Source organism: Gastrolobium bilobum, unplaced genomic scaffold, assembly GCF_033153095.1.
Source record: "Gastrolobium bilobum isolate Gb01-03AN ecotype WA unplaced genomic scaffold, APGP_CSIRO_Gbil_v1 utg24252, whole genome shotgun sequence".
NCBI lineage: Eukaryota > Viridiplantae > Streptophyta > Magnoliopsida > Fabales > Fabaceae > Gastrolobium > Gastrolobium bilobum.
Window position 1 is genome coordinate 24,521 of NW_026899728.1, and position 16,086 is coordinate 40,606.

Below are 16,086 nucleotides of genomic sequence, written 5' to 3' on the forward strand. Positions count from 1 at the left end.
ATATCATTCTAGTAATTATCATGCACTTATTATAATTTTCCAGGATACTTTTTCGGTACGCATTTATACAGACTAGCAGAACCGGTATCTGCACTTTTCTTCCGAAAAGCGACTTTCAGCATTCTTAATCACTTACTATAATTATTAAAGCCTCATAATAATTATTAGGGTCAATTATGGAATTATTTCCTAATTTCACATAATTAATTAATTTACTTCCTTAATTAACGGTGCAGGTTCTTACATTCACCCAACATTTATATGATTTTGTCCTCAAAATCAGAATATACCTGTCTCGGAAGTCGGGATACTGCCGGAGAAGCTCGTCCTTTCGCTCCCAGGTACACTCATCAGGAGTTCTTCCTGACCAATGCACTTTGACCATCAGAATGATCTTGCTCCTCAGTTGCTTCTCGCCACGATCGAGAATCTTGAGTGGTCCGACGAGAGTTTTCAAGTTCTCCCGAACCTCCACATCATCAGGTTGCACCACGTGCGAAGGATCCGCTACATACTTGCGAAGTTGAGACACGTGAAACATGTCATGGATGTTGGCTAGGTTCGGAGGCAAGGCAAGCCGGTAGGCAACAGGTCCTACTCTACCAAGAATCTGGTATGGCCCAATAAACCGCGGGCTCAGCTTCCTCACTCCGAGTGTCCGTCCAACCCCGGTGACAGATGAAAGTCTCACAAACACGTGCTCACCCTCAGTGAACTCCATTGGATGATGCTTGACATCGTAGTAACTCTTCTGGCGATTCTGTGCCTGCTTCAGCTTTTTCCTGATCATCTGGATCTGCAGGGTGGTATCTCGGACAAAGTCCAAGCCAAACATCTCATGATCCCCAACCTCAGACCAGCAGGTAGGTGTACGACACCTCATACCGTAGAGTGCCTCGTAGGGTGCCATGCCCAGGCTAGCATGGAAACTGTTGTTATACAAAAACTCCACCAAAGGAAGGTACCTATCCCATGCCGAGCCCTGCTTCAACGGGAAAGCCCGCAACATGTCCTCCAAGGTCTGGATAGTCCGCTCAGTCTATCCATCAGTCTGAGGGTGATAGGCTGTACTCAATCTCAACTGAGTACCAAAAGCTCCCTGCAGCACCTCCCAGAACCGAGATGTGAACTTCGGGTCCCTATCACTGATGATACTCTCGGGCACCCCGTGAAGCCTCACGATCTCGCGAACATATAGTTTGGCCAACTGCTCAGTAGTGAAGCTCGCCTTCACTGGAAGAAAATGGGCAGACTTTGTCAGTCTGTCCACAATGACCCATATCGAGTCACAGCCAACCTGAGTCTTCGGCAAACCCACAACGAAGTCCATGGAAATGCTCTACCATTTCTATTCTGGAATCTAAAGAGGTTGAAGTTTACCAGACGGCTTCTGGTGTTCAATCTTCACCTTCTGCCAGATCAAACACTTGGACACATACACAACTATGTCCTTCTTCATTCTTGGCCACCAGAAATTCCTCTTCAGGTCTTGGTACATCTTTGTAGCACCAGGGTGAACAGTAAATTGTCCCTTATGGGCCTCTGCCATAACCTCTTCGGTCAATGGACCTCGAGGAATCACAATACGCTTCTGAAACAACAGAAGTCCATCCTCGTTCGAAGACACACCGTCTTGGTTCTTCACGTAGTCGAGACACTCTCTCTGCACTTGCGCCTCTTGGATCTTCTCCATAAGCTTATTCCTGACTCTCACAGTCTCAATCTCGAGAATTGAACCCCCAAACAAGGAAGTCACTTTCAGATCTCGAAACTTCTCTATGATATTGAAGTCACCCATAGACAAACTGGATAGACTCACAGATTTCTAACTCAAAGCATCAGCTACCACATTGGCCTTGCCAGGATGGTACTTCAACTCAAAGTCGTAGTCCTTCAGAAACTCCATCCATCTCCTCTGCCTCATGTTCAGCTCCTTCTGATCAAACAGATACTTTAAGCTCTTGTGGTCGCTGAACACCGCAAACTGCATACCGAACAGATAATGCCTCCAAATCTTGAAAGCAAAAACAATTATAGCCGACTCCAAATCATGAGTCGGGTAGTTCTCCTCATGAGGCTTCAACTTCCTCGAAGCAAAAGCAATGGCTCTACCAGACTGCATCAACACACTACCCAACCCCTTTCCAGAAGCATCACAGTAAAGCTCAAACGGCTCCTCATGATCAGGAAGGACCAACACAGGTGAAGTTGTCAATCTCTCCTTCAACTCCTGAAAGCAATCCTCACACTTGTGAGTCCACACAAATGGAGTCTCCTTTCGGGTAAGGCGACTCAAAGGGAGAACCATCGTGGAGAAACCCTTGATGAACCTCCGATAGTAACCTGCCAAACCTAAGAAGCTCCTCGCCTCCGTAACTGTCTTGGGTCTCTCCCAATCCAGCACAGCCTCAATATTGTTGGGATCCACGGCAACTCCATCCGCTGAAATCACATGCCCAAGGAACTTGACTGATTTGGGCCAAAAATCACACTTAAAAGGCTTAGCATAAAGCTTTTTCTCCTTCAACACTTGCAGAACAATCCTCAGATGCTCCGCATGCTCCTCCTCAGTCTTGGAGTAAATCAGAATGTCATCAATAAAGACGATCACAAACTGATCCAGATACGGCTGGAAAATCCTGTTCATGTAATCCATGAACACTGCTGGCGCATTGGTGAGTCCAAACAGGATCACCAAATACTCAAAGTTACTGTATCTCGAACGAAATGCGGTCTTAGGGACATCCTCCGGCTTCACCTGAATCTGATGGTATCCGGACCAGAGATCAATCTTGGAATACACACAAGTGCCCCTGAGCTGATCCAACAGATCATCAATCCGAGGAAGGGGATACTTACTCTTGATCGTCACCTTGTTCAACTGTCTGTAGTCGATGCACAATCGCATTGTCCCGTCCTTCTTCTTCACAAAGATGACCAGTGCTCCCCAAGGAGACACGCTCGGCCAAATGAAATCTTTCGCCGAAAGATCCTCAAAATGCTTCTTTAGCTCAGCCAACTCCGGTGGCGACATCCGATATGGAGCTAAAGAAATAGGCCCCACACCAGGTAACAAATCAATGGAGAACTCTAACTCTCGCTATGGCGGAAACTCAGGAATCTCCTCAGAAAACACCTTAAGGAACTCCCCCACCACGAGAATGCCAGTGATATCCTCATGTGTCCCACTCACCAAACCTCCCAACATGACATAACCAAATGCCCCTGCTCTCAAGGCCTTCCTAGCCTGCAACAATGAAATATATGGCGAGGAACTAGCTGTGGAATCACACGGAGACATAACCACGCGCTTTGCACAATAATCAATCAGTGCACAATTTCTAGACAACCAATCCATGCCCAGAATAATCTCCAAGTTGGCCATCGTCAATCCTATCAGATCCGCCGAGAACTCACGACCGTCCCACTGAAACGTTACATCATGATGTACAGTGGTAGAATCACATATTTCTCCGGTGGCAGTAGTCACCCGCAACGGTGGAGAAAGCACAGACATGGGCAACTCAAGCCCCAAAGCAATCGGGGTAGCAACAAACGAATGCGTAGCCCCGGAGTCAAACAATACATCAACAGCAATATCACCAATAGACACAGTACCTCAAACAAGGTTCGGAGCGCGGTCCGACTACTGCCTATCCAAGGTGTACACACGCCCAGCAGAAGGTGGCACCGCAGGTGCCAAAGTAGAAGCCATCGGAACCATCTGCAAAGGAACTGTCTGAACAGCTGCAGCTTTCGCCATCGACGACGAACAGTCTCTAGAGAAGTGGCCCTCCTTGCCATACTGGAAGCAAACCAACTTCCCCGAAGCACAACGTCCCACATGTTCCTTTCCACATCCCGAACATCTCGGAGTGGAAGGAGGCTAGCAGAACTCCCCTGCTGTGAAGCAGCCCTCTTAAACTGACGAGGCGCCTGCCTGGTCGCCAGCTGTTTACCTTTGCCCTTCCCGGCAAACTTTTTGTCCTTCCAGGACGTAGGAGAAGGAGTGGAACCAACAGTCCCCTTGGTCTCATCAACCCTGGCCCTCTTGGCCTTGCTCGCAATGCAGACATCCTCAATGTCCTTACACTGCTGAACCAGTGTACCAAAATCCCTCGAAGCAGCTCCAGCAATATGCTCAGCAATCACCTCACTAAGTCCTCTGCGGAACTTAGCAGCCAAAAACATCGGAGTAGGAGGAACCATCCAGAAGTGCGTAAACTTCACAAGCTCATTAAACTTGGTCAGGTACTCGTCAACAGACATCGAGCCCTGAACCAATCTATCAAATTCCCCCTGCTTCCTCTCCTGCGCATCGTAGGGAAAGTATCTGCCCAAGAAGCATTCCTCAAAGAATGGCCACGTCAAAACACGACCCTGCATCTCAAAGGTACGAGAGGTGTTCGTCCACCATTCATGGGCATCGCCCTCCAGCATGTAAGTCGAGAACATCAGCTTCTGTGGGCCTATACACTACATGACCCGGAATATCTTGTCCAGCGATTCCAGCCATCTTGCCGCAGCAATAGGATCCAAAGACCCTTCAAACACAGGTGGCTTATGCTTCCTGAAAGCATTCAGCCGGCGATCTATCACATCACGATCTTCAGCAGGCTCTACAAGAGTCTCCCTCATCTCAGCGACAACACTGCCAATGTGACTCAGGCTCTCATCCTGAACACTAGGTGGAGGCGGCGGCGGTGGTGGCGGTGGTAACTGGCCTACAGCAGGACCAGCCCTCATCTCCTTCAACATGACTCTCATCATCGTCATGTTCGCCATCCTGTTCGTCTCGAGGACATCCTCAGTGGTCCTCCGGTTCGCTTCAGGAACCTCTTCTGCGGCTATCTGGTTCACCTCGTGAACTATGTCCATCATTGTCGCGTTGGCCAATCTAGTGGCCTCCTGATTGGCTAACCTAGCCGCCTGCATCTCAGCCAATGCAGTCAGGATAGGATCAGGTTGATCCTCAGAAGTCTCTCGTGTTCTCCTGGACCTTACCATGACTCTCCACAAGTTACACAAATTATGAGTTGATCAGGCCCACGCAATGTGATTACATATGCATTATCATAATAAAATTCGACGGAGTAAACACACAAGACAGACACAGCAAAATATCCTAGCTATTGCAATACATACAGGCTTTTTCCTCGAACCATTGCTCTGATACCAAAAATGTAACACCCCATATATATCCGGTAATATTATCATACTATCGTATTAAGCTGCGCTTAATTAAAATTGCGGAATATCTTTTTCTTTTCAATTATGATGCCATTAATCGTTACCAACTTGATTACTTAATCATTCTCAAATCATCGCCTGTATGCAATTGCAATAAAACAGCTAACTGAAAATACCTCATTAATTAAATAACATAACGTATGTCTTTAGTCACGGAAATACAACACGTAGACCGAACCAACTAGCAATTTATACAACTCAACTCAAAAGTACTAACAACATAGTGGCATGGACAACTCCCATGCTCACCCAAATAAGGCAACAAAGCCCAACATAGTCTCAATATCATCAACATAATAATAATGCGGAAAACATAAACATCATCCAGTCCAGTCATGCAAGCAAATAAGCAGTAAAATCATCAACTAAGCTCTGGCCTCCTGCCGCCAGAGGCATCAGTCCCCATACTACCTGAACCTGAAATAAGCATTCCCCAAACGTGGGGTGAGATCTCTAAACATGAAATCTCAGTAAGACAGTGAGTCCTCAAGGATCTTCCACCCCAAGCTCACTCACATGTGCAATATAAGTTCAAAAGCAGTTTATCATCATCAGTTCTAAAATAGTGCAATGTAGCAGATAATCATGTCATGTGTGTCAATACTATTCTACTGGCCAGAGAAATGCAGGATTTATATACATATAATACCCACAAATAGTGCAAGACGCTGCTTGCATCCACCCCGGATCACCGTCTTGTATGACGCTACATACTCAGGCTTACCGTCAAGATGGAACAACACATGCATATTAAAAGCCATTAACACATAAAGCTCAACAACATTTCATATATCAAAAGCATGTAACACAGCATGCATATAACCATACCCCCATGGGACATGGTGGAACCACAACATGGCTAAACCGAGGACACAAAAGCTTAACTTGCAAGCTAACAATCCAAGCCAAGAGTCCACAAGCTCAAGGTCCAACACAGCAGAATCACAATCTGATATGGACCAATAATACATCAACAATCATACTCTACAAGTATACAACATAAAGACAATGTCTTTTCATTACGTTTTACGTCTTAAGGCTTCTCACCAAGCCATAAGCCCTTAATCCCATGATTCTGACTTACATTGATTAATTACAGAAGTTCAACTTCCTCAAACTAGGGTCCACAAACCCATAGATCAGTTCTAGATGAACAGTACGCTACTGTTCCTTGCAAACCCAGAATATCCGGATATTTGTCGGGGACATATCCGGATATCCAATATCCGGATATCCAGATCCCAATATCCGGATATCCAATATCCGGATATTTCACATCCCATATCCGGATATCCAATATCCAGATATTTCCAGAGAAATATCCGAATATTTCGCGACAGAATGCAGTTTGAATTTTCGCGAAGATATCCTTCCAAGGTTCCATTTTTAACACTTCCAGAAGCTTAAACATGCATCTTAAGGTCCATTTAGGTTCATATGACAGTTGGTTACTTGTTTAATTCATTAAACATGCCAAGACACCTCTTTTAACCATCAAAACACATGATCAAGGTTGGTGACACTTACCAAAGCTCAAAAAAGAGGCAAAGGGCTGCTCTTGGAGCTCACAATCAGCTCCCAAGGTTCTGACTTGAACACCAAATAAAAATGGTGCACAAGGTTGTTTTTTCACACCCAAGGTCACCACTTGGACCTCAAAATGCCATGACCATGGTTCAACTACACCAACTCCCAAAGTCAGCACCCAAAGGCCCTCAAGACAGTACACTAACTCAGAAATGAAGCTCACAACACACTCACCCAAGCATTTCTTGTAACACCGCGTATATATCTGGTATGTTATCATATCATCGTATTAAGTTGCGCTTAATTAAAAATGCGGAATATCTTTTTCTTTTCAATTATGATGTCATTAATCATTACCAACTTGCTTACTTATTCAATTAATAAAACATTGTCTGTATGTAAATATGTCTCTAGTCACAGAACTACAACACGTAGACCAGACAAACTAACAGTTTATACAACTCCAACTAAAAGTACTAACATCAAGTGGCATGGACAAACCCCATGCTCACACCAATAAGGCAACAAGCCCAACATAGTCTCAGCAACAACATCATAATAAAATAAAGCTAAAAGCATAACATCAGCAGATATATCCAGCATCCAAACATGTCAGCATATAAACAGCAATAATCATCAACTAAGCTCCGGCCTCCTGCCGCCAGAGGCATCAGCCCCCAAGTTACCTGATCTTGAAATAAGCGCCCCAAACATGGGGTGAGATCTCTAAACAAGAAATCTCAGTAAGACAAGGGGTCCTCAAGGATCTTCCACCTTAAGCTCACTTACATGTGCAATATAAGTTCAAAAGCAGTAATTCCAATATAAGTTCCAAAACTATGCAGTTCAACAGATATTCATGTCATGTGTGTCAATAATATTCTACTGGCCAGAGAAATGCAGGAATACATCTATTACCCACACCTAGTACAAGGAACACCGCTTGCACCTCACCCACAGCCTCACCCTCTTGTATGTACCACATACTCAGGCTTACCGTATAGGTGGAACACCACATGCATATCATGAAGGCACTCGCATATAACAGCTCAACAGCATTTATCAAAACAGTACATGAAAACAACATCATGCATATAAACCATCCCCCCATGGGAAATGGTGGAACCAAACAATGGCTAAACCGAGGACACGAAACCTTACCTTGCAAGCTAGCTATCAGACCACGAATCCAACCAAGAGCTCACACTAGCTCAAAAGCCCACAAACATCACAATCACAATCTGCCCATACCATAATTAATCATCAATAATCATAGTTCAGATTCCACTAAGTGATTAAGGCTTTCTTACTCATTTTAACTCATTACATGTTGTTTCTGCAAGAGGTATTCAAATACTCCACGAGTAGTATTCGAATACTCCAGCTCTCCAGAAAGTATTCGATTACTTTCATTTAAGTATTCGAATACTACCAAGTATCCAAATACTTTTCCTCCTAGTATCCGGATACCACAGTATCCAAATACCAAACCTCACTATATTCAAATACTTTCCAGTATTCGAATACTTCTTCAATCGTATCCGAATACTTTTCTTCCCAGAAAAGTATTCCAATACTCCTACCATGAGTATTCGACTACCATATTAAAACTACCATTGAAACTCTTTACCAAATACTCTAAGATTTTACTATGTTAAACTAAACATCTCAAGGTTTCCAACGACATATCTTATGCCTCAATCGAAGTTGTATAACTCTGGTTATGATTTTTGCAAAGTTCCTACAACAAGCTAAATTTCTAGCAATAGGATCACGGCTTCAAACATACACTGAGAGAAATACACTTATCCAATGGATCTGAAAATTTACAGGGTTGTAGCCCTATGTGTTAGCTTCACATAGGTTTAAACCTCACTCAATTTAGAGCTCTGAAGCTCGAGATATCGCAATTTTACTAAACTATGTCGCTGTTGTCTCGCGAAGTATTCAATTACTGCCTTTTCCCAGCAAGTATTCGAATACTTCTTCGACAGAATGCAGAAAACTAAGTTTTAAAGGTAAAATCGACCTCCAACGATCCAAACTCGATCTGGAGTCCAAGAACTCCTTAAACAGATGTTTATTAACATGCTATGAACCCAGAAACACCTTCCTTTTATCAAATGGTTCAAGTTACGATTTTTAATTGCTTAAACAAGCTTAAAACATCAAAATACACAAGAGTGATCATGGTATACCTTCCAATGAACCAAAACTCCGAAAATGAGGTAACTTGGAGCTCCAAACTCAGCTCCAAGGCTCTGACTTGGTTCAAAAACGAAAGTGGCACACCGAACTTGGTCCTTTAAGCCAAAAGATCACTTCTTGGCACCGCAAATGACATGAACAAAAGTTTAACCCTCACAACTCAGAATCACAGCTCCTTAAGCCCCACAATTCTGAACCTAAACTCAAAAAGAGGTTCCCTACTCACCACCAAGGCCAGCCCTTACTCACTCAAGTGTTTGGGAGAAGATTCAATGAAGAAAAGGCCACTTGGCTCACAAGGTGCAAGGTGACCAGCAATGGAACAGTACCAAAGGGCTGATCAGCCTCCAAAGGTCACGTAGGAACAGAATAACCTAGGGTTTTGAGCCTAAAAGTCATATATATAGCTCACTTAACATCAAACACACAATATTAGCAAAAATAGCTACGCTTAGCATTTTAATCCCAAACTCAATATTCTTAACCTACTCAATTTTACAAGAATTATCATATTTTTCTTATAATTTTTGGAGCACCTTTTCGGTACGCGCTTTTCCATAGCCATTATCAGTTCTGGCATCAGTTCTCATTATTTTGACTTGAAACTCATTTTACAAGTCCTATATATTATTCTAGGAATATTCATGCACTTATTATAATTTTCCGGGATACTTCATCGGTACGCATTTATACCGACTAGCAGAACCGGTATCTACACTTTTCGTCAGAAAAGCGACTTTCAACATTATTACTCACTTACTATAATTATTAGAGCCTCATAATAATTATTAGGGTCAATTGTGGAATTATCTCATAATTATCTAATTAATTTCCTTAATTAGCGGTGCAGGTTCTTACATTTCCCACTCACCCAAGGTGTTTGGAGAAGAAACCAAGGAGAAAGGAAGCTCCTTGGCTCACAACAATGGAGGAGAAGGTGGCAAGATAGTGGCTGACTCAAGACTCAGCAAAACTCACGTAGGAGGCAGCAATTTATGACCTAGGATCATGTGCACTAAGCTTATATAGTCACTTAACCAATTAACACACAATATTAACTTTAATTGCTACGCTTAGTATTTTAATCCCAAACTCAGGATTCTTAACCTACTCAATTTTACAAGAATTATCATATTTTTCTTATAATTTTTGGAGCACCTTTCCGGGACGTGCTTTCATTATTTTGACTTGAAACTCGTTTTACAAGTCCTACATATTATTATAGTAATTATCATGCACTTATTATAATTTTTTGGGATACTTTTTTGGTACGCATTTATACCGACTAGCAGAACTGGTATCTGCATTTTTCTTCCGAAAAGCGACTTTCAGCATTCTTAATCACTTACTATAATTATTAAAGCCTCATAATAATTATTAGGGTCAATTATGGAATTATTTCCTAATTTCACATAATTAATTAATTAACTTCCTTGATTAACGGTGCGGGTTCTTACATCCACGAACTGCAAAGACTCTAATTTTGTCAAACCACTTTGTAGAGTTGGTATTTTCTAAAATTGACTCCAAATTAGATTCAAAGCGCCTAAAAACCTTAAGATGGACTACTCCTGTTATCGGAAACTCACCGGAATATTTCCAAGTTATTAAAATTCGCAGGAAAGTGTACCAGACACTTTAGATTGCCATATCTCCTTTGTTCGATCGCCGTGTGTAACGCCCGGCCACTTGCAAGAATCAATGACTGTCCCCACACACTAACACGAGACTTTTCAGTGTGCTTTGTCCTCACTCACACACTTCCCGGGAAAACTTCCCAGGAGGTCACCCATCCCAGAATTGCTCCAAGTCAAGCACGCTTAATTGTGGAGTTCTTCCGATCCGGGCTACCGAAAAGTAGATGCATCTTGTTAGTATAGGTAGTACCAATTAATTCTTATAAGTCATTCCTAACTGTACCGTCCCATACCAGCACAGTCTCTAGAATCCCTCTCTTTTGGGTGTTGATTCGATTCATTCATGAACTCCCAAGCTGCAAGATTTAGCATGAGCCGCTCATTGTCCGTGCCCTTTCACACCGGCGATCACTCCCTGCCCTTGCCAGCTCTTGGGATGTTACACTTATAAACTATACTATGCTTACTGGTAATACACTCTTGAGTAGTGTATTACTAGTCTGACATAATGTAGTTTATAAGTTTGTAAAAAAAACGTTTGTCAATATAACCTTCCTCTAATTTGTATATTATATTTTTCTAACAAGTTGAAACCTAACGCAAATATCAAAAGACTTAAGGAGGCGTTTGGTACAGGAGAGAAAAAAAAATTACTGAGAAAATAATTTTGCCAGAATGTGGTGAGAATTTTTTTTTTTCGGGTAAGTTACAAAAATGTGTTTGGTTGGACAAAATTTGTCCCGAGAATATTTGATTAAATTTATGAGTTAATGTTTGGTTGATTATGAAATAGTAGTAGGAATATGGGGTTATTTTACAAAAATAACCCCACCTTTACTTTTTCATTCAAAATTAATACACAAAAATGTAGGATTAATTTGGTTCATATCATTTTGGACTTTGGTTACTTTTTACTTGCTCAGGCAAAAAACTACACCAACTAATCTATGGAATTTCTAACAAGCCAACCGTACAAGAATTTACATATAGCAACAAAATCCAGGCAAACCTTTTACCAGGGAAAAATTTGCAATTATTGGTACCAAACATGACATTTTAATTCTCCCTACCAAGCTTTCCAAAGAAATCAAAAATAATCTGGATACCAAACACCCCCTAAAAGTCTAAGCTAAAGAATTCCTGCAATTCTGTTGTCACGGGATTTGATATAGTTTTTATTTTTTTCGCCAAAGCTGGATCTCCAGGCTTTGTTTTGTCACTGAGCTTTTCAGAAAGCTGAAAAGAAGATCTACAATAATGTTTAATTGTGTTTTGATTTTTTGTTCTTAAAATTATTTTATAGAATAGTTAATGAAATATTTGTTTTTTATTTTATTTTAAAAGTTAAAATTCAAAACACAAAACAAAAACAATTCAGATATATTCTATAAATTTAATTCTAAAAATAAAAAAACAGTTACAATTTTCAAAATTTTCAAAATAGATTTCAAACAAGCCCTTAGTTTTGCTATTTTGAAATATAAATAAGATATTGAACACAGAACAGTAAATCTGCCTTGATTATTAAATACAAAACATTCTTCTCCCATTGGCCTACTATTGAAAAGCAGAAATCTAAACCATTTTTTCCAAAGTCCCACTTAACAACATTATTCTCCTGACAGAAACCATTTTTCTTTGCTACACGAAGTTATTTTTGTTTACTATGTAAAGATTGTTATACTAGCAATAGTTAGATTCAGTTGCCGCACATATAGACGTTTTAGATTGATTTAGAAGCACAACCTAATATCCTAGATAAAGTTCTGTTTTACTTGGAAATGGTTTCTGTTATACAGGGTATCAAAATAAAGAGAAATATACGTGTCTATATTAGGGTAAGTTTGTTTCATCCACCTTAGGTCAATCAATTACTGTTGAAACATACACCATTTCAAAATTCGTGGATGCTGCTTTATTTGTTTTTATTTTTTTAAATATAGCAGAGTGGTTTGTATTTTTTTTAAAGTAGTTTTCCAAAGTGAAGGTGTTGTTTCATCTTGATATAAATTCTAAAATATTGTTCTTTGCTTTGCCACGAATAGACATGGTGATCATTATCTCCACAATAATCACTAGGTAATAAAAACTCGGGATTAATATTTTTAATGTTGTAGGAAATAATGTTATCTTCTACACACATAAAAGTGTGTGAGGCCCATTTTTTCCTCCTTTTCTCTTCACATGGCCCTACATGGGCTTCACACACTTTTATATGTGTGTAGAAGATAAAATTATATCATATAACATGAAAAACATTAATTTAAAAAAAAACTTTAGTATCATATCATGCAATCAAGTATTCCGCAAAAAATTAAGATGTTAGTGAATGAATTTCAATTATTTTATTATATTTCTTAAGAACATGTAAAAAATTATTTTTCTGTGATAAGAATTTAATCCAATAACCCAGACATGGTTTATTTATGCAATTTCTGAATTTTTCATAGAAATATATGATTATCCTATAAAATATCTCATTTGTTTCTAAATACAAGTTTTAGACTCAAACACGAAAACAGACCATTAGTCCAAGGCAAAGAGGCCCAAAAGATGGATATGTGTTTTTTTGTTGTTGATATTGACATGAGAGATCTCTATGTGTTTGTTACCCTGTGGAGTCAATGGAGGCCAGGGAATATCTTGTGGAGTTAATGGGACCCCGGAACACTGTTGATGCAAATGGTTTGCCACTGAATAAGGACTTTGACTACCCAAAATTATATAAATATATATATATATATATATGGCAGGATCTTTTTACACCGGTGTCAAATTTGAAGTTTGACACCTCATCTAAGAGCCGTTAGATCAAAATAGATCAACGACTCTGATTTGTAAGCATATGACACCATTGATTTTTTTTTGATCTAACGGCTCTCAAATGAGGTGTCAAAGTTCAAACTTGACACCGGTGTCAAATGATCATAAACCCTATATATATATATATATATATATATATATATATATATATATATATATATATATGCAAAATATTATAGTTTCATTTTCATCCATACTCGTATCATAGCTAACCAAATTATGATAGATCAGTTGGTGCATGGGAACTGAGCAAGTAGAGATGAGAATATGTGTTCGATCTTTCTCAGTACCACCCTTGAGAGGAGTTTAAAACCTTAATCCTAAACTCTCTTCGAATCGAACTAGTCGCGAAGCGATCAACCGATTGAAATATTTAAAAAAAAAAAAAGCACAGAGAAAAAAATATCATAGCTAATGATAATTTAACTATTTAAAAAAGAGTATGCCATACAACGATTTCTTTATAAAAATGACACGGTTCCACTTGGGAAATATGAAAATTCAAATCAGGAAGTGGACATAATTTGCAAATTAAACTGAATTTGCAAAAACAAACGAGCTATATGACCAAGCCTCATTCTTTCAGCCACTTGACAAACCTGTTAAAACTCTCTGAAGAGCGACTTCTTTCTGCTATGTTGCATGTTACCTTCTCCTTTAGCTCTAGAGACTTTGATCTTATGTTCTCATCACTAAGGAGTTGGTCCACTTTTGTTTTTATCTCCAAGCGTGACACCAATCCATTTTCATCTGAGTCAAATCCAAGTCCAACTTTCAACTCATCACAAATGTATTTTTTGTTAAAAAATTGGTCACAAAAATATGGCCAGCACAAGAAGGGCACCCCATTAGAAAAACCTTCAATGGTTGAATTCCAACCACAATGGCTAACAAAACAAGCTATGGCAGGGTGGCTTAGCACCTTTTGTTGTGGAGCCCATGAAACTATCTTGCCTTTACTACCTATGAACTCATTGGGGTATGTTATCTTATTGGTACAATTGGAATCTTGACGCACAACCCAAAGAAAAGGTCTATTTGTAAGGTCTAGTCCAAGTGCTAGTTCTTTGAATTGGTTTTGATCCCAAAGTGTTATACTACCAAAGGCAACATACAAGACAGAATGATGAGGTTGCTGATCAAGCCAATCCATGCAGGACAAATCTTCTTCCCAGAACTGTCCAATTGATCTTCCATTTACACTTTTATTGTCATAACTACTCAACAATGGACCAACTGGTAGGAGCTTTGGAACAAAGGATAATGCACCAGGTTCAAGTTCATATGTGGTGTTGCAAAGCCACCACTCTGTCAATTTTGTAGTTCCTGCACAGTGCTCCAAACAGTTAATTATTTTCTTAAGATTTACTGAGTCAGCCAAATTCGACCATAAAAGGGTCTCTGTGTCCATCACAGGCATATTTGGTGATAGCCGAAATGTCTGTTTAGTGATTGGTATTCCTGCAGTGAGAAACAAAATAAAACAAGCTGTAAAATAAAGTGAAAAATAAAATAATAGAAACTATTTATTCGTTCGAAAGTTTACATGCATGTTTGCTCAGTTTAATTCTCACTCTGTGTAACTGATTCTAACTAAATAATATTTTCTAGATGAAACATATGCAGTATACACACATATAAAGCTACAAGCAAATGCACGAAGTGATGTTGGGTAATGGTGATTAAAATTAATTCTATTAGCATATTAGTTATCAACCCAAATTATAATCTAATAGATCAACCAGAATATGAGCAGAGTGATTTGTTAGTGAATTAATTAATAGAAGCAAACAAAACTGGTTAGTGAAGTATGATATTATTACATACCATCAGAATCTATGATCCCATTATCAATAAGTGTGGGGATGTTGCATTGAAAGGCAAACATGGCAGCTGATGCAGGCCAGAAGAGTGCTCCTTTGATTCCCAACTTGTTCCCAACATTCAAAGCCCATCCCATATTCACATCAGCAACTATGCAACTGATTCTATCCTCACCATTCAAATGAATTTCTTCTATTTTCTTTTGAAGCATAGAAGGCATGGTGCTTTCTATAGCCTCAAATAACTTGGCAAAATCTGTTCTGTCATCTTCAGGTCTTAAACCATCTGGGATTGACACCAACTTCAACAGTGACTCATCAAGGCTTTTTTGTTGCTCAACCATGGAACTCACAACTCGCTTATGGTTGAAGTCTGTGTTCACAAAATAGACTTTGCAACCATGCTCAACCAACTTTTGTGAGAAGTTCATCATGGGATAGACATGCCCTTGAGCTGGATATGGTAAAACTAGCACACTTGAAATGCTCATGTTGTATTTCTGTTGATTCAGATACTCTACTCTCTATATTAGTCCTGCTCAATGTAACTCTACTCATGTTGTATTTGGATAGTGGGATATATAATGAACAATGATAGATGGAGAAAGAAAGTTTTTTATAAAATATTACATAAAACAAAGGAGTAGGAACAAGTATAAAGCAATTATTGATGAAAAATCTTAATAAGATCTTAATGTTTCGTGAAACTTTAGTAATATTATTTATTTATACATGCATTGGTGTTAGTTTACCGTCACATCAAAAAGTAAAGTGTGATACTTTCTGGAATTTCAAGAAATATTTTTCTCTAGTAGTTT

General features: G+C 39.7%; 1 protein-coding gene across 1 annotated transcript; it reads right to left on the reverse strand.

Annotated features, from left to right (window-relative positions):
- Positions 1–14,019: 14,019 nt before the first annotated feature.
- On the reverse strand, positions 14,020–15,759 carry LOC133292965 (UDP-glycosyltransferase 83A1-like). Its single transcript, XM_061491461.1, has 2 exons — positions 15,273–15,759; positions 14,020–14,906 (listed from the first exon to the last, which is right to left on the reverse strand). The coding sequence occupies exons 1-2, from the start codon at positions 15,757–15,759 to the stop codon at positions 14,020–14,022; spliced, it is 1,374 nt and encodes a 457-aa protein (XP_061347445.1).
- Between the last annotated feature and the right edge of the window lie 327 nt (positions 15,760–16,086).

Coding starts and splice junctions, on each gene's coding strand:
- LOC133292965 (XM_061491461.1), bottom strand. CDS start 15,759: ATGAGCATTTCAAGTGTGCTAGTTTTACCATATCCAGCTCAAGGGCAT. Junction 14,907..15,272: donor TGGGATCATAGATTCTGATG/GTATGTAATAAT, acceptor TTCTCACTGCAG/GAATACCAATCACTAAACAG.